General features: G+C 48.2%; 3 protein-coding genes across 13 annotated transcripts in view; 2 read left to right on the forward strand and 1 right to left on the reverse strand.

The window, feature by feature from the left end:
- The window catches only part of NUMB (NUMB endocytic adaptor protein), a 100,770-nt gene extending 86,632 nt beyond the window's left edge, over window positions 1–14,138 (reverse strand). For 5 of the 11 annotated variants that reach the window (XM_050710912.1, XM_050710907.1, XM_050710910.1 and 2 more), the window contains exon 1: window positions 8,537–8,610. The gene's annotated coding sequence lies outside the window, so the exon portion shown is untranslated. Of the gene's footprint in view, window positions 1–35; window positions 76–5,230; window positions 5,309–8,536; window positions 8,611–9,440; window positions 9,540–14,104 lie in introns of those variants that run through there. The other 6 variants (XM_050710913.1, XM_035540235.2, XM_050710914.1 and 3 more) reach the window with 6 other exon arrangements.
- A 1,180-nt stretch (window positions 14,139–15,318) lies between these two features.
- On the forward strand, window positions 15,319–17,183 carry RIOX1 (ribosomal oxygenase 1). The gene has a single exon (XM_035539505.2). It carries the CDS (start codon window positions 15,319–15,321, stop codon window positions 17,146–17,148), a length of 1,830 nt encoding a protein of 609 aa, XP_035395398.1. The 3' UTR covers window positions 17,149–17,183.
- Window positions 17,184–21,402: 4,219 nt separating this feature from the next.
- Window positions 21,403–25,952, forward strand: LOC118244259 (acyl-coenzyme A thioesterase 5-like). The gene is made up of 3 exons (XM_035539131.2): window positions 21,403–21,897; window positions 24,702–24,904; window positions 25,371–25,952. The coding sequence occupies exons 1-3, from the start codon at window positions 21,438–21,440 to the stop codon at window positions 25,950–25,952; spliced, it is 1,245 nt and encodes a 414-aa protein (XP_035395024.1). The 5' UTR covers window positions 21,403–21,437.
- Window positions 25,953–26,616: the final 664 nt, after the last annotated feature.

The following is a 26,616-nucleotide window of genomic DNA, read 5'->3' on the forward strand; positions in this document are numbered from 1 at the left end:
GCAAGGGGGATAAAAAACCCAACCCCACAGCCTACCTCCTTTAAGAAATGAAGTTTTCCATTCATTGCTGAAGATCTAAAGGAAGAAAGATTTTAGGATTAGATTTTTTTTCCCCCCCAAGGTAACCTTATAATTGGCAAGATGCAACTATATCTTCATAATCATCTCAATCATTTCAGCATTTGCCTACGTTCTGGCCACACCAACTGGTTCCATCTCCCACTTGATCTAACGCTGTAGAAAGCAAGACGTCCGTTCAGTTACCTACCATTTACCTGCAGTTAGAGGGCTGGACAGCCTTTACTTGCAGAAATCTCTACTTCTAAGGTTATTACATGAGGAGATAGAACTAATGTCTGGCCACTAGATTGTGAAACGCTATGGTGGGAGCAAGGAACAAGGCGAAGAACAGAATCCAGTTGGTTCAGATATCATCTTGCCATCTACTAGAAGCATAGAGGAAGATAACAGCATAGTAATGAGAAGATCTACATTCATGGATGGATTTGAGATCTCATTTATGAGTTGTGTTCTCATCATGCAAACTTATTTCCTACAGCAAGGCAACCCATAGCTGACTACTCATAAGACCAGAGCTACAGACCCCTCTCTACAGACGAGGCACCTGTACCAAGTTATTGGTGGCCTCTCTCCTATGCAGAGATCCTTTATACATCTAGAAGAAACTCCATGTAAAGAGCTCCCAAATGCATAATCTTCACTTCAGGTAGACCCTTCTGAGGGTGAGGCACGCAGGCAGGACCACTTCCAGAACAAACTAGCTCACAGCCTCATTGGCAGCACGCACCGGATCCATGTCACTTCCTTTTAACAACAGCACAGCCCCTCTGTTCTTGCTCCCCCACCCAAAGCTCCAGTTCTAGTGCTTGCAGAAGCAGAAAAAGGGAACTGATCCTGTTGAAAACAAACATGGGAAAAAATATACATTTTTTTTTTTTTTTTAAATCAAGCTGAGCTCCTAGATCTGAAATGCATGAGATGACGACCTAGTGTGGATCCTTACTAATCAGTCAGGGCCTTAGCTGAGGAGCTGAGTGACAACTAACCGCCCAGTAATACTGGTCTGGAAAACAAGCCAGGCTGCAGGAACAAAGAAACATTCTGGGCAAGAACCAATTCAAGACAGGAATATACCCTCCAACAGTCCCGGGATCCTGAACTGCAACTGAGCAGTGCAAGAAGGTTAGCCATCATCAAGCAAGACCAGAGATCAGTGACAATCCAGCATCTTGGACCATTCCAGGATACATCGTATTTCCAAAAAGCTTCCTACCTCTACATAGCTAAACTATTTTCTTCTGAAACATGGGAAGTGAAAGAGAGTAATAAAGCATCAAATCAACCAAATTCCCACAGATCAGAGACAACATCTAATAGGAGACAGCAAGCTGTTCTGCAGAAAACTTCTTTCCAACCAAGTGAACATGCTCGTTCACAGCAAAGCGTTGCAGTTCATTATTAAGAAATTAAGACAGGAAATTGAGGAATAAGGAAATTAAGACTGACTCAGATTTTTTGCCCTAGATTTCATAAATAAATTAGATCATCATCCTCATTATCCTTAGTATTTTTAAAACAAGAATAACGCTTCCACAGTTCACATGACCTCACCATGTTTAGGGCATCTCTATATCTCAGCTCTGCCTGCCTCAAACAGAAAGAGGGAGGAACTAAACCTACATCATTAAAATACTAATTTAACAACTGCTAAGTTGCCACGTGCTGGAGCCAAATTCTTTTTTTCCACTGGAATGACAAATACTGTTTACCCTGTGAGATTTGTAGAAATGGGTCCTTAGCTTAATTTTAACAAATCCTGTAGGCAGACAAGCCACGTGGATTTTTCCAGCCCAAATTATGTTTCTAGCTTCTGCGCAGGCAAGATACTAAAAACACTATGTGTATGCAATTATGTTGAGAAGCTCTCACATGCAAAGTGAATGATGTCCAAAAAAGGCTTAATTATACAGAGAATAAGTTATCACGACTGAAAATACAACTGCAATACAGGACTGTGTCTGACACATGAGGTAACCAACATGAAAGTGCATTATGTCTGTATCAATGGCTAGCTAAGATCGTGCATTCAAGCAAAAATCATCCTTTCTGAGGTACAAATTCTGTACTTTAAAGAATGAGGAAAACTTTCACATAGTACTAAGTACACACCTCTTTAAAGAGGCATACGCTACCTCACAGGGCAACAAAGAAATATATAAATATTTTGGCTGTTCAAATTTGTGCCAAACTAACCTTCCAAGCTCTCCTTTAGTGTCTTTGAACAATCACGAACTTCTGTATCACAGTATTGTGGAAAAAATAACAGTGACCTTATCTGGAAGGCTCTCAGACTGAGCACTACTTATGAAAATCGGAGCGAGAGCATTCAGGTTGGTAAAAGGCCAAGAGAAGACCTAGTAGTTGTTGATGCACCACTGCACCCTTCCTGGGGCCAGCACAGGAATGCCCTAAGGCAGCGACTGTGCGATTTGCTACAAACGGGTGGAGAAGTCCCTAGACCATCTCAGCCAGCTGGTCACAATTTGCCCAAACAAAGCCTAAAGAGAAAATTGACTCTGCATAACCCTACTGCAGACATGTAAATGAAACGATAAGCAGCCCAGATTTTATCGTAACACGATGCCCTGAACCAAAAGGCAGCCGTGGGGTTTTCCAGAGAATTCGGACTCCCTTCTATCCACCAATCACATATATTAAATCTAAAACACTGCTTAGATGAAGCATTTCTGCTTAGATGACAAATATATGATCAAATACAGAAAGGCTCTTTTAAAACAAGCATTTTGTGGATGGATATGGATAACTATCTGGACAAAAAGATGTAGGCTGATTAAATCGCAGTCCTTCCCTCATTTGCATGAGGCTGACTTTCTGCTACCAAGAAACACCCGGGGCTGACCACTTGCCCAGGCTGAATGGCTTTACAGACCACTTTCTTTACATAGGAAAATCCAAGCATAGCACAGCTGAAAGGTACCTTTAAATTAACAAATTGCCTCAGAAAGAATATAAAATCATGCAATTTAAGAAAACAGCAAGTAATTCTAATATGTAAATACTATAAATACAAATGTCATGACACTTTCAAAGCCAACCCATGGAAATCCAGTTAAAAAAAACAACAGGATTTAAGAGATGTTTTTCATGTAGATATGTTAACCCATGCAAAAACACCAAAACTTATGGCCCCAAACAAAACTGAACATTTAATATTAACCTGTGATAATGTTCAAGGGCTATTAAGAGAAGATAGTGAACAATTACCTCTAACCATTAACAAGACTACTGATAATCTGCTATTGGGGGAAGGAAATCCAGAAAAGCCCCTATATTGGTAAATAGCTGCCAAAACCTGAAAAGCAAAACCAGTATCACAGAAATCTGCAACAGCTGGTCTGTGTAAGGCCCTCGAGCAGACTACTTCTCAGACATGATGCTTCCAGCTGGGGGAAGGAACTGGACAGCAGTGACAGGCTTGAACCTGACAAGCAGCATCCCAATGTAGAGACAGACTCTGCACCAATGGGGAACACCAGGAAGATCCGCACAGGACCCTGTGCTGAGTACAGACCACTGAACTGTGACTACCACTACCTTGATCACAAGTAACTTCTCTCTTGGGGGTTTTAGACCAGGTTAAGCCTTGCAGGCTTTGTAGGAACAGGATCCCTTCTCATCGTAAACAAAAAACAGGCAGCAGGAAGATCACATGAAGCAATCTTTGACAGCAACCAGCCTTAAAAAAAAAAAAAAGTACTTGCTTTGCAAAAACATATTAGTAAAGCTATCCACACCAGGGGACAAGGCTGTAAAATACATCTCTCTCCTCTCAGTACTGAGGCACTGGCCAGTCGCATCCCCAGCACAGAGCCTGTATAGCTCCGTGGCACCACAGTGGCCTCTACAAACCAAGGACCAACTGTTGTTTTATGACAAAGAGTATCCAGTGATTATTCTCCACAGAATTTAGGTTATTACCTCGAGAAAGAAACAAATATTAGAGGAAAAAGGAAAGCCAGCAACGAAGTTTCTAGGGACCATGGTATTTGGCAATTTGCTTCAAACTGTTTGAATGCTACCGAGTTCCAGAAAAAAAATCCAAGAACGAGATTAGATGATTTCTGTTAAACACATTAGAAAGAAGGTACATACTTTCTTTCCTCTCATACCATGCATACAAAGTTAAATACAAGCCCAATGCTTTTACCGTTAGTTACTAAACAGTGAGACCTGGCCTACCTTGACTGGGAACCAAGTTTCATTTGTCATTCCTCTGTACCGGGAACTAACTCCCATGCCTCCACAGATCTTTTCTTTAACGGTTGATGAATTAATGCCTTTGAAAGCAGACTATCCTCACTCAAAGTCTTAGATCAATGCACAAAGATATTAGCTAACCAAAGACTCAAGAGTAGCAGCCACGAAGCACTTGCTTGCAAGGTAAACTGAGTAACTATGAGTTTGGCACATGGATGCTCAGTTCTGCCCCTCAGCAAGCAGTACAGCCTTGGGAAAGTCAAAGCATCTCTGGTCTTAGCAGATTACAGAAGTTAACTTAAAAAAAAATAAAAACACTAAAAATCAATTCCCTGTTAAGAGTGAAGCCCAGACACAGACTAAAACAGTGCTAATCAAGTTTAAACAACATTAAAAGTAGAAGAGGAACCCTTAACAGTTGTTTTTGTTTTTTTCCCTTAGAAAAAATAAACTGAATAGAAGTGGTCACATTCAGATTAAGTATGGTTAAAATATGGCAAAAGTGTTTCTGGCCAAGCATGTCAGTATACGTTTTTCTCTTAAGAGCCTCAATAGTACTTGCAGTTCCTAGATCTGTGCCCAGTAAAGAAGCCCAAGTCAATGACCAAGTATCTACAAAAAGCAGCTCTGATTAATCTTTACAGATGCCCTGGGAGTTTATTAGAGAGTGTTGTTTACAACCCAATTCATCAGGAATTTCCAGATTGTTGCTTCCTAGAAAAGGAAAGGTAACCGGAAAAAATTCCAGACAGATCGGTCCAAGCTTTAAAACAGTGTATTTGACACCAGCATTTCACTTAGAAGGTGAAGAACTTTGGCTCTGCTTTCAACATCAAAACCCAAGAACCCTATGGATGTAGCACTCAAGAAGCCAAGGACTTGTTTCTGCCCCCCAAACTCTAACATAGTTGCACGTTTTCCCCAAGAGTACCTTCACATTCTGACATCCCTACTCCTCCTTCGGGCTCATACACAAATCGTTTGTCCTGCCACTCTTCCAGTCACAACACTGCACAAACAGAAAGCGTACAAATCACTCTCCAGAAACATCAAATGTGATCACTTCAGAATATCACGGCTCCACAACGAATTACTCTGTAAAGACAAATGCCGAACGGTTCAGGTTTTCATAGATGCATCTCTTCCAACTCAGTTTAAAGGACTCCGAATCAATGTGTAACTGCGCTTTCACGTGACGCAATACCATTTGTACTTCTAGACTGATGGCAGCCTATCAACGTTCGCAAGTTTATCAGCTCAAGTCTCAATCAATGAGTGAAAAAAGAGCACTGCCTACTGCACAGCGGAATAATCCTCCTGATCTTGTTTGTTACAAAAGTTTTCTTGTTTCTGATGCAACATCTCCTTTAACTGCGCACTGAAAAGAATATCAGTTCAAAACTGGTATTTGATGGATGCCACAGTTAAGGTGAGAACAAACTTCCTCTTCCAGACACGGCTGTGTCAGTCCAAGGTTACTGCGCTTAGCCTGGCCCTAGCTCCTCACCCTCCCCTCGTCACCGTTACCACCCACGCCAACATGTCAGCTGAGAAAAACGGAAGAACACTCTCCAATTTGTGTTTTTACCAGCCAAGCCAACACAAAACAGCTTCCTAGAGGTCTTTGTTAACCCAAACCATTTGATGGAAAGGTACAGTTCCAGAGAAGCTCAAGCAAACTGAACTACTACAGAACTACTATGGCCCCATCTCCCACGCTATCCCTCACCCACTCAATGGGCAGCCAGTTCAGACACATGATCCAGCCAAAACCTAACAGAGTGAAAAAACAATTCATTACACCAGCCTGATAACTCCCTGACGTTAACTCATGGCTGCAAAGACTCCCGTGCCAGCAGGGGAAGATGCACAGACAAGGAGGAGGCAGTACCACTGCAGCCCCAGTGTAAACTGCCAAGATCTTGACAAGCTTAGGCAAAACTAAAAGAGCTGCTTCAGAGAAGAGCGGTCACAGCCTCCTCCTCCTGCACCAGCAGTAACGTTTGCATAGCCACGAAGACAGCCAGTTCAGGCAGTCGATCCAACTGAAGTTCAATATTTTCTGTACCACCATTCTCAGCTGGATCAGCAAAGAGAGAGTGACAGAGAATAATAGCTCTTTTGGGGGAAAGTATTGCCAGAGAAATCAAAGCTGCTCTGGTGGTAGTGCAGTAACATGGCTGTGGAGGACATGTTAAAGTCTTAGCTTGATAGACTTTACACTTGGTGTTCTCTAGAAAAGGAAAGACAATGTGCTCTAATGTCAGTTATTAAGAATCCAGATCCCTGGACTGAAGAAGTATCTATTATTTTAATGTGTTCACCAGTCAATCATAGACTCTGAAAGCAAGACTAAAGCCACAATTTCATATTAGTTTAAACCATGCTTGCTTGATAAGCAAGCAGAATAAATAACGTTTAATCCCTCCCTAAAATAAAAACAAACAAGGTCAGAGTGTCAGATGAGTGAAATAAGCACAATAGGACCCCAAAAGTTAGCAATTACACAAGCTTAGGCTGCCACAAGAACCTCTCACCTTTGAGATGCTGTAGAACAGCTTTCCTAGAGTGCAGGAGATCTACTTTTTTATTGCATTAGGGAAAAATGCTAGATTTTAAGTATTATGCAGCTCCACCAATATTAGTAGTGGAAAGCAGCTACAGGCAGAACTGAAGAATCCTATACAGTACTGTAACAAGCTGTTAAGAAAATGCGACTAAAACTCCACAACATTTGTATTCCTCCTAGCCCCTGTTACTGGGGAGACAAGCACTTTTGCACTGACTTTTATTTCAGCAAGTTTTTAAACCCACCACTCTCATTATGGTAGGAAAGAAAAGTACGTAAAGATCTTTCCAGCACCAAGGAGCTGTATTGCACTACAAAACATAGCACTGGGAAGTCTTGGGAGTTTTGAGAGCCCGGTGTGGCTCATTGGGTTGTTTCTCTTCTTCCTAAACGCGTAATGCTGTCAGATACTAATACAATACCAGAAGGTTTAACAACACCAGAGTAAGAAGATAAACTTCCGTCTAGTTTACACGCACCTTCAGCTTCCACACGTTTAAGAGAAGTAATAAACGCAGGGAAGTAATTCCCAGGCTGGGAAAAAGAAAAGAAAGACAGCTAATAAGCATAATAAATGTTAGATTTGAATTGCATCTCTTATTTAAGCTTTAGGGAAAAAAGGTTCTTTGACGTGTTCTGCTTAGAGCTCTACAAATCAAAGTTTTGCTGAGGCTTAAAACCAAGGCTTTATGCAATTACAGATGAAACACAGCTTGCTGTAGGATAACTCCAGCTATGAAAACAATTAGAGAATCACCAACAAGGATGAACACGGACTCATTTTTTTGGACTTTACTCGCATCATTTTTTATTTCCTCCATGAGATTTTTGCTAGGGGGAAGAACAAGCAGCACGTCCAGCGAGGATTGCCAAGAGATGAAGAAATGGAAAACACACACTAATGAGCCGAGAAACAATACCGTTTCTCTATGGCAACAATTAACTTCTGCATAAGCATAAAGCCTATTTCAGCAGTAACCACGGATCAATAAGTCAAATAGAAGCGATGAGTCAGAAGCCCATTTAAATATTTACCCTTTTCTCTACAAGCCACGGCTGGAGTAGTATTATGGCCAAGCAGCATGACTGCGCCTTCCATTTTACCCTCTCATTCAGCAGCCTCGCCGGAGAGGCAGGAAGACCGAAAAATGAGGGAAAACCACCAGAAAACCCAACCAGAGCCGCGCTGGGAGGCGACAATCGGACATTGTTCGGAGCCGGGAGCATCTCCCAGCCCTGACGGCTGAGCCGAGGCGCACGGAGCAGAACCGGGGCAGGGCAGGCACACAGCAGCAACCCCCCCCCCCCGAGCCCCCCAGGCCCCGTTACGCGCCGCTCACAGCGCGTTACATAAAGCCCCCGGCCCCGGGGGAGCCGCAGCGCCCAGCGGGGACCCCGCCGCGGCAAACGGGGGCCCGGGGGCGGCCTGGGGCAGCCCCGGAAGCGCCGCGGGGGCTCCGCAGCGGGCCGGCCCCACCTGTGCCGCCCAGCGGGGCCCCACCCGCGCCCTCCCCGCCGCCCCCTGCACCGGGGCGGGGACCGGGCGGCGCCCCCCGGTTCTCCCCCGGTTCCCCCCCCCACCTGAGGCTTCGCCCCCCGCCGTCCCTATCCTGCCCGGCCCGGCCCAACCCGGACAGGCCCGGCCCGGCCCGGCCCGGCGGCGCTCACCTGCTCGCCCGCCGCCTCTTCAGCCGCCGCCCTCCGCCACCGAGCAGCGCTGCCGCCGCCGCCGCCCCCCCCCCGGCCCCGCCGCCGCTGCTGCACCCGCCCCCGCCCATCCCGGCGTCCCATTGGCCGCCCTCCCCGCCGCTCCGCCCTCGGATTGGTGCGCCGAGCTGCTCGTCAAAGCGCCGAGCCCGCCTCCCCCCCGCCCACGGGCCCCCGGTGTTTTATTCACTCCGAGGCTTTGGCGCCCCCACTCTTCAGCTGCCGCTCCTGATTGGGGGAAGGGGCCGGAGGGCAGCGCTGCGATAGGCTGCGGGAGGTGCCAGCTGAGGCGGTGGGCCCGCCCCCCCGCTCGGGGTTAGGCTGCGTTGGGGCGGGGGCGGGTGGGGTGCGTGGAGGCCGGGCGGCGGCGGGGTCCTGCCGGTGGGGTCCGGGCAGAAACCCGGCCCCGTGCCCGGGGGCCGCCGGCGGAGCCTGCCCCGGGTGGGCCGCCAGGAGCGTGCCCGGCCCCTCGGCCCCTGCTGCCCCCTGAAGCCCCTCGGCGGGGCTTCGTGGGCCACCAAGGGCTCCTGGCGCTCGCCCCCACGCCGTGGTGCCTGGTGCTGCCGCAGGGCCCGGTGCCACCTCCGTTACCCCAGCGGGGGTACAGGGAAACGCCTCTCGTCCCCAGGGATCCTCCCTCGGCTGCGGGCTGGCTCCAGGGAACGGGGAGCAGGCCGCTCTGTCACGCGTTAACTCCCGTGCCCGGGCCGCTCGGAGAGCTAAATGTGCTCCGCTCGCCTTCCCCGAGGCCACGAAGCAGAAGCAGGCCTCCATTTTCCGAGCGGAGGCAGCGCCAGGTGTTGGATGCAGGCACCAGGGGAATGCTCTGCGCAGCGCCCCTGCGACTGCGCTCCAGGGGCCTCACCGAAGCACGTTATCATCCGGCAGGCGTATTCCCGACAGCGCTCACCAGGCTTTCAAGCAGCTATTTCACCCAAAATGCAAGCGAGAGCAGTTCGCAGGGCTGAAAAAAAAATAAAATCAGGAAGTTGAAATGCAAAAATTACATAAGGTTTCTCTGTATCATTATCTTCGTTATCTTCTCCCTGCGTGCACCGTACCCCTTACACCTCTTTGTTTCTAAATCAAGCAAAGGAACAGAACAACAAAGGATGTGTGTCAACTAGCACACATCCAGGACATACGGGAACTGGAATCCGTGGTCATTTCAGAACATCGCCTGCAAGTTCATTTACCAAGTTCACATTGGAGGTGCTGGGGCAGAAGCAGGAGGGTGACACAAACCCCGAGTATCAGAATGATGCTCTGTAACCCCCAAATCACCACATGTTCAAGAATTAAATTAAGAAGAAAATACAAGAACATACTGTTTGTTTTTTTTATTTTAACATCTCTACATGTCACTCTGCTTGGAAAGCAAAACCAAAGCAGATAGCTGCCCTCCTTCTCACAGCTGCTTCTCAGTTACTCTGAGTGCTGCTCTCAGACACCAGCACAACTTGAGCCAGTGTTCCAAAATGACTAGACAGATATTTCTACCAGTCCTGAGTTTTCTTCTGTTGTTATGAAACCTAGAGTCATTTCTGACCTGGCATAGCGTTTAATATGTTGCATTCCCAATAGCTTTGGTTTAACTCTTCATCTTATTCACAATCTCTGGATTTTTGACTAAATATTTGATGAAACATGTTGCCTTAAGCCTTAATTTCTAAGCAACAGTCTTTGTATTATAAAGATGTTCTGCTTCCAAGTGAGAAAGATTTGAGGGTAGGTAAGGAAAAGGACAGGACACGCTATTGTAAATGAAATTCTAATATATGCTTCAGCTATATATAGCTTTTACAAATATTTATTGGATATTTAAATTGATTTGTTGCTATTACCACTTTTCTGCTCAGCCACTTGTATCTCCGTAACTCCCCAAGTAGTCGTTGGTAACCAAAGGGAAAGGGGGTTGTGGTGGGAAATAAAAGGACCATGACCGTAGAGGTCACCTAACTGAACGAACTGAGCATGCAACACAGCAAACTGCCCATTCGCTACACTAATCTGCGGGTCGCGTTCTGTGAACTCAGCCTTCCTGCAGAGAGTTTCCATGAGAGGAGGAAAATGAATTCTCCAAGGCCTGATATTGGAAGCAAAGCTTCAAGGTTCTTTAATCCTGATGGATAATGAAGCACTGGGAGAGACTTCATAGCACACCCAAGATATCCAGCCCTTGCCCCTTTTCCACCTTTTAAGAGAAGAGAGCTCCACGGGTAATATGCTGGATTAATGAACCTGGCTGTTTATGTGTTGCCCACGTGTTCCTGTCAGTGGTGCTTTCTTAGACTAGAGATCCTTTCTGGTCTCACCGGGACAGTAGGATATTATGCCATCCCCTAAGGACCTGAGAGTACATTACACGCGCACTCATGATAATACAAACTCCATATCTTCAGTGCAGGTACCCGGAGGCTTAACATCATTCTTTCCTATTGGCTATCTAAAACAATGTTGGAGATTAAATCTCCCTTCTCTAATCACACTGTAATACTATCCCTTCTAGGAACAAGCCATACCAGTATAAATACTACAACATAAGCATTTTTATGCTGCTATAACTGTGCTCACCCCAGAGGAATTCCATCTTTTTGACAGTAGAGGTAGAATGTGAGAGCTTGTGTGTGTGGATGAGCTCTGAAAATGTTAAAAAATGTTTCAAAAATGTGCTTCTAGTAGCTACACAAATCTACTATGGGAAAAAAATACAGAAGTACTACGTAGGCTTTCTGCTGTCGTGCTCTGAGCAAACCTGAACAATATGGTTGCTAAACCAAGACATCCTGTTTGAACAGATATTTCCATCTGATATGCTGCGTCAGAGGTGAGCAAGCGATTTCAGAGTACTTCGGAAAAAACTCAGTGTAGACAGCTTTTTTGCCCACTTACCAGGAAAGGAGAAAGTCTTTTGCAACACCTCTGAAAAGCAGAAACGCACTGAAGAACCAAATGCTGAATGTCACAGCTATATGTCAGAACTGCTACATGTTCATTTTGAAATAGAGGGCATGCATGTAGTTAATAAGCAAAGGTATGCAGTTGCCATAATTAATACAGAAAGGATATGAATAGTAAGAATCCTTTACAATCCTTCTTCCCTGGAAAAGCCTCACCCAAACAGCCTGTCAAGAGCCATCTCTGCATATCAAAAGCATATTCTCTACCACCAGATACACAGTGCATGCGCAACAGCCTGACTATACCTTCTGTCTTAATTGTCTGTATGTGAGCAATCTTACAGGGCAAATACTTCACTCGGATTCTTTTTGCTTTCATTTTATGATGTGGATTTTCATGGCCATTTACCTCTCTCCTTCTGCTGAAAAGCAAGAAGACTGGAGCCGTGGTGTCTGCAGCTTTGTGGTTAGTCACTGCCTACGGAGTCACTGCAGATGGTATCTGCTCAACGCTACCAAATGCTAGATGACATATATTAAGAGCACAAAAAGCCCTCATAAAATTACTTTTGAAATGCCTACAAAGTAAACCCTGCGATTCCAGTAGGCATGAGGTGACAGCTCAGTCGAGGGTCCTACTCAAATATTTTATGTAATTTCAGCTTCAAGTTACAGAGTGTGTATTTTAGTGTCACATAGGACAAGAGGAAACGTCTGTGCTTCCAATTCCTCCAAAAAGATAATTTCATAGGGGAGCCTGGACCTTGTAATTATTATTTTTATAAATTTGTTTTAATTGGACTTTTGCATGGCAGGAATGGCTTATTTTCTCAGTAGGGCTCTGTGTGCCAGATAACCAGGATTAAAGACTACAACCAGACACTGAATAAGAAAATCACTGAGAAGAGAGAAACAGCTGGAGACAGGCCAAAAACTCTGCCAAGAGATGCTTCAGTGAGTGAGTGCATTCACTCTGATGAGGGGGCCAGAGGATAGCTCTTGAGAAACAGTTCCTGAATTAGCTTTTAGTCTTGTTATCTGGCAGTGAACTTTATAGCTTTCACAAAGAGGAGCAGGCTTCACAATCCTGCCCAGTGTCCTTCCAGTGATGACATCCTGGATGTCACTGGGCTGTATGAGAAAGACTCTCAGGGCTCTAAGTTGAGGAAACCTGTTAATGAAGGCTTGAAATGTTCCTTTTCCTTACTGGGTATTGCTTTTGGCACGAGAACAAAACTGACAGTGCGAAAGGAAGGCTGCCAGCAAAGTAATCATGAGAAAAAGGATTAAACCTAGTTTAACTTTCTAAAAGTGACCGATTTACATTAGTGGTTTTTCAGGAACTAAGAGAATGTGCTGAGCAGCTTGCACGATGGCAAACAATTGAGCATCCAATATACAGAGAAGTAAAAAATGTGGATTAGGCCCGATTGTGCAAATAATTTTGCCCTTTCCACTCCTTAGTGAATATGGCTCATAGCTTTGCAGGATCATGCCTTATACAAGCTGTTCTTTAAACCTAAGATTTCAATTCTTTGAACCATGAGTGGAAAAAGGTTAAAATATCAAATAAGCCCTGCACCTCTTTGAGGTGCCATTTACTTTTTTCTTCTGAAGTCACTTGTGGCTCTTTTATAAGTTGTACTCACCACATTTTTTATATCCTCTTAAATAAAATGCATGTGGCTCTTGGCAATGCAGCTTATATGCTCATAAAATCTGAGTAACTTTGTGCTAAATTCTAATTAAGAAATTTAATTGAGCCTCCAGTTGCTACTATGTCTATGTGAGCAGCAGCTGGGGACCACCTAATCATTCAGAGATCTGTGCTACTTTCCTTTTGTTTATTTAAAGAGTTTTATGTGACATTCTACTTTCTTTTCAACAAATTCCCTTGAAATATCAGACAATGAATGAAAACAACACATAAACCTCTTGGCTATTCCTAGAAAACCATCTGAGTACTCTGTAAGTGATATGAAGGCTCTCTCTTTGCGCCGTAGGTCAAAATCCTTTCTTGTGTGGCACAGAAAAGTAGCAACGTTCTTTATTCATGAAAGCGTTTACCACTGGAAAGGCTCAACTGTCAAAAGAAACATTTTGTTGTTACAGAGATTTCACCACCATTATTTTCCACCATGTCCTTCACTTTGGGACTTTGTTATACATCAAAAAATCCAATGTCAGTCATCTATCTTTCAGCAGTAGAAAGTGACATTTGTACCAAGATCAGAGCCCTAGAGCGAGACTTTGAACCCACTGTACTGGTAAACACCCAGGACAGCACTGCTGAACTCATTATAGATATTCTGGAGCAACTCGGGTCAGGCTCTGTACCAAGCGCTCAGCATCTAAGAATCGATTGCACTCGAGTAAATTAAACAGAAACACAAGTAACACCTCAGAAGCCCAGAGTTTTCAAAGGTCTTTTTCCCCCCAAAGCCTACTTAGCCATGCTTACATGCAATTCAAGCATACAATAGTCGAATTTCTACCCTATTTCAAAGCATCTGCCTCTTGGTTTTGTTTAGGGCCCAGTTCTGCTGAAACGGTTTCAGCTGATAAGATTATTCTGGTAAGCAGGGCTTAACCTTGGAAAACAAAGAACAGTTTGAAATGCAGAGCTCACCCTTCCGTCTCTCCCAGGATACACATGAACACACAGACTGCTTCCACTTTCCTCTCATTTTAAACCCCATCCAGAGCAGAAATCCTGCCAAGAAACCTCCCCATGTCCAGACCGGCATCTCTACCCCCAAACACGAGGCGGAGCAGCCGGCAGCGCCAGAGCGCCGGGCTGCCTCTGCCACCTGCTGGCAAGGCCGAAAACGCTCAAGACATTAAACCGGAGGCAATAACGTTGTCCACGCACCTCTAAAATGAGGCTTGCAACACAGTGGTTTGAGGTTGATGTATTTTTAAGACAATCCAAAATATCTTAAACCTGTAAGGTGTCTGTTTCCAGAGTTAAGACTGAGCAGCTGAACGCACCCTTACTAGGCCCGGCTGGGGATTTCTGCTCCTGCCTTCTGGTACCACGAAAACGTAGGTCAGGGCTGAAGTCCTGGCAATGCTGAAGGTAGAAGAGGCAAAATTGGCTTTCCAGCTCCGTATCCTAAGCCCGTTACACTAAGTGGCCCACAAAACAGATCTGCATGTGCCTTGTGAATGTTAGCTGCTTATTTTATGTTAAATACATACCTGTGTGAAGCTGATATTCAGATCTGTGAGAGGCTAATAACACCTTTGTAAACTGTAAGCTTCCCGAGCACGCTCGGGTAATTGCTCCAGTTACATGCTCTGGACTAACAGGAGGTAAAATGCCCATGCAAAATCCATTCCCACAAATTATGTCAGTCCATCAGAGATTTTTCTCACATGAGTGTTGCTCAGTGAATTTCTCCTACTGAAGCTTGTTCTTGACCAGGAAATCATCAACATAGCCTAGTGCCTGAAGCAGCAGCCTCGGAGAGGTCAGAGTGCTGCCACCGCCATCGTCACCATCGCTCTGGGGAGCTCCGAGCACCAGAGACAAATGGAGAGAGCGCAGACAAAGGTGTGCCGGAGTTATGCAGCAGGTGGATTTGGCAAAACGAAACGTGACATGACGAGACAGTCTTTTGGTTTGGGGGATGCTTCGAGAGGACACAGCCCTTCACGTGGCGTCTCCCTAGCACCATTAGGGTACACCTTCTGAACAACAAGACTCCTCTGGGGGCTCCCGGGCCCTACGAAGCACCGGGCTCGCTGAGGCCCCACGGGGGGACCGGCGCTGGGCGGCGCCACCGCGCCCACCCCGGCGGAAGCGGCCCGGCGGGGCGGGCCGAGACGGGGCGCGCGGCCATGGCGGCGGGCGGCGCGGAGGAGCAGCGGCGGCGGCGGCTGGGGCGGCTGTCGGCGCTCTCGGTGTACCGCCGGGCGGCGGGGGCCGAGCGGCTGGAGCGGCGCCGCCGCGGGACGCCGCTGCCCGCGGGAGGCAAGCGGGCCAAGGCGCGGCCGAGGCGCGGCGCGGCGGGAGGAGGCGGCGGCCCGGAGCTTGCGGCGCCGCCGCCGCCGAGCGCCGCCGTCCCCAGCCGCGTGGAGCGGGCCGAGGCGCCGCCCGGGAGCACTGAGAAGAAGCCGCCGGGAGGCCCCGCGGCGAGCCCGGGCGCCCCGCGGGTCCAGGCTCCGCCTGGGAGCCCCGAAGCGAAGCCGTCGGGAGGCCCCGCGGCGAACCGGGGCGCCCCGAGGGTGCAGGCTCCGGCTGGGAGCACCGAAACGAAGCCACCGGGAGGCCCCGCGGCGAGCTCGGGCGGCGGCGTGCCGGGGCTGCTGCGGCGGCTGGGGCGGCTGGAGGACAGCCGGCGGCGGGCGGCGGAGCTGTTCCGCTGGCTGGTGGCGCCGGTGGCGCCGGGGGAGTTCTCGGGGCGGCACTGGGAGCGGGCGCCGCTGCTGGTGCGGCGGGGAGACCCCGGCTACTACGCGGGGCTGTTCTCCACGGCCGACTTCGATGCCATCCTGCGCAGCGGCGAGGTGCAGTTCGGGACCCACCTGGATGTGACCAGCTACGCCGAGGGGGTGCGGGAGACGCACAACCCCGTGGGCCGGGCCCTGCCCGCCGTCGTCTGGGACTTCTACCAGAACGGGTGCTCCCTGCGGCTCCTCAACCCCCAGGCCTTCTCTGCCACGGTCTGGCACTTGCTCTCCATCCTGCAGGAGTATTTCGGGAGCATGGCGGGGGCCAACACCTATCTCACGCCACCAGGCACACAGGGCTTCGCCCCCCACTACGATGACATCGAGGCCTTTGTGCTGCAGCTGGAGGGGAAGAAGCACTGGCGCGTTTACAGCCCCCGGACAGACACCGAGGTGCTGCCCCAGTTCTCCAGTGCTAACCTGACGCAGGCTGAGCTCGGCAAGCCTGTGCTGGAGGTGGTGCTGGAGGCAGGGGACCTGCTCTACTTCCCTCGGGGCTTTATCCACCAGGGCGATTGTCTGCCTGACGCGCACTCGCTCCACATCACGTTGTCCTCCTACCAGAGGAATTCCTGGGGCGATCTCCTGGAGAAGCTCCTTCCGGCGGCCCTGCAGATGGCCCTAGAGGAGGATGTTGAGTACCGGCAAGGGCTTCCCATGGGCTACCTGGGGTACATGGGGGTCGCCAACTCGGATGCAGTTGACCCTCGCCGAACAGCCTTTGTGGAGAAGCTGCAGAGACTGATGAAGAAACTTGTTGACTATGCACCCATTGATGCTGCTGTGGATCAGAGAGCCAAGTCGTTTCTTCATGACTGTCTCCCCCCAGTGCTTACTCAAAGTGAAAAACAGCTAAGCGTGTATGGCTTTCCGGCCCAGTGGCAAGATGGAAGTCCCCACAATGTTGACATACTAGTAACAAAAGACACAGAAGTTCGTCTTCTCCATCATGGCATCATTAGGTTGTGCAATGAAGAAGCAGGTGTGATGCTGTACTACACAACAGAAAATTCAAGAGTGTATCATAAGGAAGAACCCAAGTACCTTGAGATAGATCCTGAGTATACAGACAGTATTGAATTTCTTCTGTCTTCCTATCCAAACCATGTCACTGTGGATACCCTCCCATGTGAAACTTTGGAGGACAAGATTTCTTTAGCCACACTCCTGTTTGAGAAGGGCATTCTGACTACTAAGAAACCACTGGTGCAAGTGTAACTCGTTTTTGTACAAAATAAACATACATTTGTTTAGAAAGTATTCTCTCTTGTTTTCACCTTATACCTGCTAGGTGTGAATGAGCAGTCTGATCGCAGTATCTGATCTGAGTGAAGAATGGCTTTGACCTGGGCAGAGAAATCAAATTTTCTGATTAAAACAAGGATCCGCTCTAGAAGCAACTCTTCATGGCTGGGTGACTGGAGAAGGAAAGTTTTTTTGTTTTGTTTTGTTTTGTTTTTTTCATTTCCCCTTTTGCCTGCCATATACATCCTAGGTAACTTCAGGAAGCTAGTGAACTTTTTATAATCTGTAAATCATCTATGTTTACCAAGTATTGTAAAGCAGCCTGCACTACTGTGGGAAGTACTCTTATTACATACAGACATATTTGGTGATGGTTGATTATGATCCTGGTAAGCGAGGCACTTAGACTCTGTGAGGTATCATTAAAAATATTAGAGCTAACGTTATGAGAAGAGAATAGCACAATCTTAGTTCCCTTTCGATGTTGAGCATCAAACTGGACTCCAACTCACAAGCACCATGCCATGCAGATAGCCCACAGCAGAGATACTCCCCTGCTGGTCATTCAAGCTATTATAGGGTTTTCTTAAAAGGATACAGCTCTGAGTATCATGTCTACAGTCAAACAGAAACATGTGCATGAGAATTTGCTGCACAGTTAGTATCTAACAAGACGCTGCGTTGTCGATACTAAATTAGGAGGAGCTGTTGACTCCCTCGAGGACAGAGAGGCCTTGCAGAGAGATCTTGGCAAATCAGAGAGCTGAGCAATCGCCAACGATGTTAAATTTAACAAGAGCAAGTGCCAGATTCTGCACCTGGATATATGTACAGTCTGGGGCATGAAAGGCTGGAGAGCAGCCCTACAGAAAGGGATCTGGGGTTTCTGGTCAATGCCAAGTTGAATATGAGCCACCAGTGTGCCCTGGCAGACAAAAGGTCCAACTGTATACTGGGGTACATCAAGCACGGCATGGCTAGCTGGTCAAGGGAAGGGATTGTCCCACTCTGCACTGGTGTGGCCTCACCTCGAGTCCTGCATGCAGTTTTGGGTGCCCCAATAAGAAAGACATAAAACTATTAGAGAGTGTCCAAAGGAGGGCTACAAAGATGGTGAAGGATCTATAGGGCAAGATGTACGAGGAGCAGCTGAAGTCACTTGGTTTGTTCAGCCCAGAGAAGAGGCTGAGAGGAGGCCTCATGACGGCCTGCAGCTTCCTCATGAGGGGAGTAGAGAGGCAGGCGCTGAGCTCTGATCTCTGGGGACCACTAAGAGGAGCTGAGCGAATGGAATGAATCTGTGACACGGGAGGGTCAGGCTGGATATTTGGAAAAAGTTCTTCACCCAGAGGGTGTTGGGCACTGGAACAGGCTCCCCAGGGCAGTGGTCACGGCACCGAGCTTGTTGGATTTCAATAAGTGTTTGGACAATGCTCTCAGACACGTGGTCTGATTTCTGGATGGTCCCATGTCGAGCCAGGAGTTGGACTCGATGATCCTTGTGGATCCCTTCCCACTCAGGATATCTGTCCTCTGATCCTACCATAAAGGCAAGGCCATGAGGGTGGCACAATTGCCAGTACTGACTGGGAGCTGCACACAGGCTCCTCTGGTATTAAAAGTTTCCTGAGCTAATCCTGAGGCCACAGGATTTCAGCAGCACAGCACAGGCCTGGAGGCCATGCTCAATGCACAATGTGGCGCAGGCCTGGTTGTGCTCAGGTTAACTGTACTGTGAATCATTGACTCCTCGATGTACAATGATTTTCTGGTCAGGATCACCACACTGACTTCCACTGAGAAAAATAATGAGATGCCTAAATGTTAATGAGGACTTCAGACCTAGTGACAAACTGATCTCTCCCTTGCAACAGTGAAGTTGGCCTGCCATTTAACATTTACCTGAGCTGCTCCATAAATTTCCTTTGCAAGCCTCACAAGCCTCATCGTAGGGTGGCTGGTGTACTCTTGCATTTGAATCTTTCCACATCAGCTGGGAAATAGCTGCATAGGGCCTGACTTCATTAGCTTATTTGAAATTTCTCTGGTCAACCTCTGCTCACAGATGCACCAGTACAATACCACCAACGTCCAAGGGAGGGGGACTGCAGCTGTGCCTTCCTCTGGGTCTATTCCTCCAAGGATAACAACCAGCAAGCCTGAAGGCAGATTGTTATCAAGAACCTTGTGCCATGTGTTTGCACTTGCTATTTGGTAACTACCCCTGTGGCATTTGGCCTGACAGGGTTTACAGGTACAGCCTGTTCAGCAGTGGGACACCAGGCCTGGGCAGAGCTGAGTAGTCAGGTTGTTTCTGCAAAAGCAAGTAATTTGTTAATCAAACAAACAAAAAATGTCTACAATTGCAAAGAAAGAAAATGCTAGACATGTTCTCCTCCCCTTTGCTGAACCTTCCTTTTCACCATTGAACTCAGTGACAAAGAGTCCATTTTGAACTTGCTGGCCTTCTGAGATGGGGAATGAGGATCACAAAGCTCATTCAAGTAGTCAGGAAGATGCTTGCAAGAGGTCTAGATTTTATTCTACCCCAACAGCAAGCACACCCAGGTCTGAAGGACCTGAGTTGACAGGTGCTTTTCCAATTATTGAATTAATGTTGTTCTCTCACACCTGCATCAGTATAACCCCAATAACATGGCTTCATATACCCACAGCTGTCAGCAGAATTGTGTTCACATTTCCTGTAATTTCCCTGATCTTTTTCAATCGGGCATTGAAAAAAGGAATAGCATTTGAACTGATCTTAACTGAACACATCATATGCAATATGCTGTTATCTCCCTGGTGGTCTGTGAACTCCAGATAAATGTCTGTACTTTCCACATAGCTGTGGTCTCTCCACGTATATACCATCTTTGGCCCATAGATTAAAGCAACATCCACCATATGCACCTTTTAGTACAGAGATTTCACCGCGTTTACAGTGAATGCCCCATCTCAAATGGAAACGTCTCTAAACTGCAAAAAGTACACAATGTGGTATGTTAGAAGCATACCGGTGTCCCAGCTTAAGAGTTCTCAGGCTGCTAGGAATGAGATTTTCTCTCTGGAAAAGCTGTGTCTTCTGTGCCTTGCGTTCACCTACCCTCAGGAAGGACATGCTCTGACTGGTAACTTCCGCTTCTGGCCCGAATACGCTCTGGCCATCCAAGAAGCTGTTCTGCTTCCTTCAGTCTCCTCCCAAAGGATTTATGTACGTCTGCAGCTTTGTGTTTGGATTGAAAAATCTCTCTTGTATAAAAGAGATCAGAACTGATAGAAGAGAACTAGTAGAAAATGAAACACCCTTCCCTACCTAGTATATTTTGTAATCAGTGCTCCCAACATGTCCAGCCAACACCCATGGGCCCGCCCTTGTGCTAATAAGGTGATGGAAGGAGGGAAAGGGAGGGAGAAGAGTAGGTGGGAGTGTGGGAGGGATGAAGGGAAGGATGGAACCTTGTGGCAGCCTGTGGAGACACTAGATGCTATCATCTGGTGAGAGGCTCAAGACTGTCCCCATGCCTGCAGCTGGCTGCACATGATGATGCCATGTGCAGGGTGCAGGATCATGTTGCTGGGGCAGCAGCTCATTGGAGTGGCAGGAGCAAGCTGACAAATTGCTCCCAGTCTGTGGTGCCAATTATGTGCAGGTCTGCATACAGAAGAGCAGTAACCTTTCATGTTGGGAGCCTACTGCTTGGCCAAATTTGGGAGATGCAAGTGAGAACCTGTGAGAGAAACTTCGGTATAGAGGAAAGCTGCAGCTGAGCCTCCTTTTTGGTCCAGTCTTGCAAGGAACAATAACAAACAGACCTGGTTATGAGGACTGCAACCATGGCTCATATGCACACTGCTAATCAACAAGTGCCTGGGCAGAGGTGATGCCCCTTGGAAATGCTCCTGCGGTGCCAAGGAACTGACTGCACTGAGACCACCCTGCCACAGATGCCAACAGGGCTGCAGCCGCAGCTTGAGGCAGCCTGGATATTTCCCAGCCCAGCGTGGGCCCATGCAGTCCCTGCCCAGGATTCTCCTCCCTGTGGGTGGGAAGCAGCATTTATACAAGAAGCTCCAGCCCACATGCAGACACTGTGAAGTGATCCAGGGCCATGGGGCAGGTCGCTGCCCTCCCTCTGCGCCAAGTGAGCTCCCGCTGCTGGCAGAGGCAACACTGCTGGCCTGGCCCCAAGCCATGGCCCCCACAGTGCCGCAGCCCCCCGTGGATCCCCGGGGCATTCCTTGCCCGCGGCCTCTCCTCCATGGCCGCCACCATCCGCTTCTCGCCGGCCGCCCGCAGCCTCTTCGACGAGCCGCTGGCCATCGCCGTGCAGGGCCTCGGCCCGCGGCAGCAGGTCACGCTGCGGACATCCTTGCGGGACGAGGCGGGCGAGCTCTTCGAGGCCCACGGCCGGTACCAGGCGGCGGATGATGGGGAGCTGGACCTGGCCCGCTGCCCCGCGCTGCCGGGAGGCAGCTTCAGCGGCCTGGAGCCCATGGGGCTGCTCTGGGCTTTGCAGCCCTGCAAGCCCTTCTGGCGGCTGGTGAAGAAGGACGTGCAGACCCCCTTCCACCTGCAGCTGGAGGTGTTTGAAGGCCACGGGGACACCCCCGGGAAGCTCCTGGCCCAGGCCGAGCACGAGCGGGTGTTCCTGCGGGACGGGGTGCGCAGGGTGCCGGTGCGAGAGGGGAGGATCCGGGCCACGCTCTTCCTGCCCCCAGGTGAGTACTGGCTGTGGCCATCCTGTTGTTTTTCTAAAAGAATCATGTTTAGCCAGTGCAAGCTGTTCTATGACCTACATAAAGAGGAGACCATGAAAGCCCCCATCCTCTCTTCCTCCTATCTGCTGGTCCCAGTGACCTGCCTGACCATTGTTCCCATTCACCTGGCCGTGCAGGTGCCAGAACAAGATTGCAGACAGAGGAATAATCCATCTTTCCCAGAGCTTGAGGCCACAAATGTGGAGGAACACTCAGCAAGCGACAGTGAGTGTGCCAGGACGTGTCTGAGGCTGAGATGCTGAAGCAGTGAGTGGTGCAGAGAGGCTCTGTGCCAGCCCTGCCTTGTTGCCCAGAGCTGGCTCCATGTGAAAAATTAGGCAGTCCTCCTGGAGGGTTTGGGGGAATATTCCGTCTCCCCTCGCACAGCAGCCACTATATGGTGAACACGATTCACCATGTTCAGGTTCCTTTGTTGGCACATACGCTCTGTGGACAACTTCAGTACATGAAAGGCAGAAGAGGAGGGACTTAAGAACTTTTATGGAAAAGAAACCTTTCCAGACAGAAAAGACACCTTTCCAGACAGAAAAGACAAACATTAATTAATTGCTCTCAGAAAGGATCTCCTCTCTGAGCTGTACGATGTGCTCAAGAACACCACCAGGCTGCAGTACCTACTAAGTAGTTAAACAGAGACTTTCCTGCCAGAGTCCATGGTGCAGAATGGCTGATTTCTCGTGTTCAGCATCTCCATTAACAGTGTGGCCAGGGATCCCTCCCCTCCTCCACCTCTACCCCTGCCTGTTGACCAGGAGATGAAGGAAGCCACTTGCATGCATTTTGTATCCAAACCTCCCTGCTTCCCTTCACTTGAGGTGCTTATAGTAAGTCAAATGCTGGCCCGTTTTCTCAGGGTCCTGAGACCTGCTCCTTTAACTAGTGTGTATTTTAAAGCTATAGAGCCTTGCCACAGTCCCTGGCTTTTTGAATTGTTGTTTCCTGGGCACAGAGTAGAAGGAGTTTATTCTCAACCTGCAGACACTGCAGCAAATCTTCAGCTTCACAAGACTGCAAGCATGATCAGTATTTCTGTTGCACAGCTTCATTTGGAGATGTATTTCCCCACTGTGATTTCACCACATTCAAATTGTCCTGCACTGAGATGTCCCAGTCGTGATTTTCCATTCCTGGCAGTGCTCTCCATACAGGACATCTCTATGTCATGATTCAGGAGTTGGATACCAATCAGAAAACAACCTAAGGCCATACAGAGATGGAGAGCCCAAAGAGCTTTTGCTGCAGCACTATCTCGCCTCCCCTGAGCACCGCCACAGACAGAATCACAGAATCATAGAATGGCTGAAGTTGGCAGGGACCTCTGAAGATCATCTAGTCCAATCCCCCTGCCGAGCAGGATCACCTAGAGCATGTTGCACAGGATGGCATCCAGGCGGATTTTGAATATCTCCAGAGAAGGATGCTCCACAACCTCTCTGGGGAACATGTTCCAGTGCTCTTTAACCCTCACAGTAAAGAAGTGCCCCCTCATATTGAGCCGGAACCTCCTCTGCTTCAGTTTGTGCTCATTGCCTCTCGTCCTGTTGCTGGGCACAATTGAAAAGAGACCAGCTCCATCCTCTTGACACCCTCCCCTCAGATATTTATATACATTGAGGTCTCCCCTCAGTCTTCTCTTTTCCAGGCTAAACAGGCCCAGTTCTTTCAGCCTCTCCTTGTACAACAGGTACTCCGGTCCTTTAATCATCTTCGTAGCCCTCTGCATTCACTCCAGTAATTCTCTGTCCCGCGTGTACTGGTGAGCCCAGAACTGGACACAGTACTCCAGGTGAGGCCTCGCCAGGGCTGAGTAGAGGGGGAGAATCACCTCCCTCAGCCTGCTTGCAACACGTTTCCAAATGCAGCCCAGGATCCCATTGGCCTTCTTGGCCACAAGGGCACATTGCTGGCTCATGGTCAGCCTGCTGTCCACCAGGACTCCCAGGTCCCTCTCTGCAGAGCTGCCCTCCAGCAGGTCACCCCCCAGCCTGTACTGGTGCTTGGGGTTATTCCTCCCTAGGTGCAGGACCCTGCACTTGCCCTTGTTGAACTTCATGAGGTTCCTCTCGGCCCACCCCTCCAGCCTGTCAAGGTCCCTCTGAATGGCAGCACAGCCCTCTGGGGTATCAGCCACGCCTCCCAGCTCTGTGTCATCAGCAAACTTGCTGAAGGCGCTCTCAGTTCCATCGTCCAGGTCGTTGACGAATAAGTTGAACAAGACTGGACCCAGTACTGACCCCTGGGGGACACCAATAGCTACAGGCCTCCAACTAGACTGGACTACTGAGCACAGCCCTCTGAGCTCTGCCATTCAGCCAACTGCCAATCCCCTCATCTAGGCCGCACTGACTGAGCTGGTCTGTGAGGATGTTATGGGATACAGTGTCGAAAGACTACCCGTTTTTAGGACCTTTTCTGTGCATGCTCAGTGTAGGCCAACAGTGCTCTGCTACACTTAACTGAGACATGAGTATGGGCAACTGCAGTACTGGTCTCCGCGGTACACAGCCACTGCTTTGAATTCTCACAGTCTGTCTAAAGCCAGTAGATGTGCTGTCACCTGCATGCAAACAGCAGAGGAAGAGTCTTTTTTATCTGCCAGCACTACACAGCTGAGTGACTTGTCATGTCCTTTCCCCAAAATATGCTCTTCTGCAGTTCATACTGTGTACCCGATTTGATGCATTCTAAACCAGAGAAACATTTAAATGAGTCATTTCAGGCAATACTGCTCTTGTCTGTTCCAGGAGAGGACCTCTTTCCAGGAATCATTGACATAGATGGACTTGGAGGAGGCCTTCGTGAGTACAGAGCCAGCCTGCTGGCCAATCATGGCTTTGCCACACTGGCCCTGGCTTATTACCAATATGAGGATCTGCGCCAGGATGTGACCAAACTCCATCTGGAATATTTTGAAGAGGCAGTGAACTACATGCTGCAGCACCCACAGGTAGGAGCACCCTCCCTGTCCTCTGGGATCCAGGGAGTGCTTCTTCTCCAGAGCGCCTGTCCCTTCACCTGAGTGATCTCTGTGGAAGCGTCCGAATGCTTGCCTGGCTCCATGGCTGGCATATGCAGGGGTTTGGGTGTCTGAACTCTAGAAAGTTGGAAGGGTCAAACAGATATGCACTGGAAGGTCAGTGGAGAGAGATCACAAAGCAACCTCACAGGAGACAGCTGAAATGTAACAAGGTGGGGAGGTTGTGCAGGAGAGAGCCTTCGTGAATTACCACCTAATGTCCCTCCTCCTTCAGGGCAGGTGTTTAGCACTTGTCCAGCAGAAAAACTAATTGTTGCCATCCCCTCCTCTGTACTGTCATATAAACTCTCAGCATTACACAATATCCTCCTCCAGTAATTAGCTGTTGTATTTTTCAGCTCAGTACTGATGTTTTTTTTTTTCTCCTGTCCACCAGGTAAAGGGGCCTGGCATTGGCCTGCTCGGTTTCTCCAAAGGAGGTGACCTGTCTCTCTCCATGGCTTCCTTCCTGAAGAACATCACAGCCGTTGCTACCATTAATGGCCCTGTGGCCAATACAGCTATTCCTCTCAGCTACAAGGATAAAATCATCCCCCCTTTGCCCACTGATCAACAGCGTAACAAGGTTTATGTTGACAACGTTCTTGATTTTTCTGATGCTCCTTTTGACCCCTTTCAAGCCCCTGGCAACCAAAGCCTCATCCCGCTAGAGAAAGCTGAGGCACATTTACTGTTCATTGCTGGTCAAGATGACCATATTATCAACAGTGAGTATTTTGCTACTGAAGCCTGCAAGCATTTGCAGGCTCAAGGGAAGGAAAATTTTCAGATACTCATTTACCCTGGAGTAGGGCACTGCCTTGACCCTCCCTTTTTCCCTTTGTACCGGATAGGAAACCACCCTCTTTTTCAGAAGTGGGCAGTCTTGGGTGGGGAGTTCATGGCTTATTCTAAAGCACAGGTTCATGCTTGGCCACAGATCCAGGCTTTTTTCCACAAATATTTAAATGACAAGTAATGTGGAAGAAGCAATGTACAAGTAACACACAATTTTGAACAACCAGATCTGATGAATTCTTTTACATTTATCAGGTCAAACCCCATTCACAGCTGTACCAGTACAGCTATAGTGTCTTCCATGACTTTGCACATCCACTACTCAGAAAAGAAATAGTTTTCAGTTTTCTGGTTTTCCCTCAACATTTTTGCTCAAGCATTAAGAAAAGGAATGGAGAATAGTTTCACATTAGCCCTTGATAAAATAGGTCGAACAAAAAATACTCGTTATTTTTCTCACCTGTTTTCTACTTTAATATTTGACTGTACTTCGCAAATTACTGTGGTCTCCACATGCATATGCTATCCACAGCTCATACTTAAAGCAAGACCTCTCAAATACTAATTTTGGGACGTAGATTTCACCACAGTTATGGTGAATGTCTCATCACAAATGGAAATATCTCTGATCTCTGAGCTGCTGTAAGTGTGCAATAATGGATGTTATAATAAGGATGCTGGGGTGTCTCTGGTTAACTCTCTAGAAGAGTTGTTTGTCTTCTGTTTCCATCTTCCCTTCAGAAGAAAGGACTCATGGATACTTCTGGCTCCAAGATGTCATTGAAAAAGCCAAATTTAAAATCACTGTGATCTTCTCCCACAACATGGGGAACTATTAGAGCAAG

Source organism: Cygnus atratus, chromosome 5 (assembly GCF_013377495.2).
Source record: "Cygnus atratus isolate AKBS03 ecotype Queensland, Australia chromosome 5, CAtr_DNAZoo_HiC_assembly, whole genome shotgun sequence".
NCBI classification, from domain to species: Eukaryota; Metazoa; Chordata; class Aves; order Anseriformes; family Anatidae; genus Cygnus; species Cygnus atratus.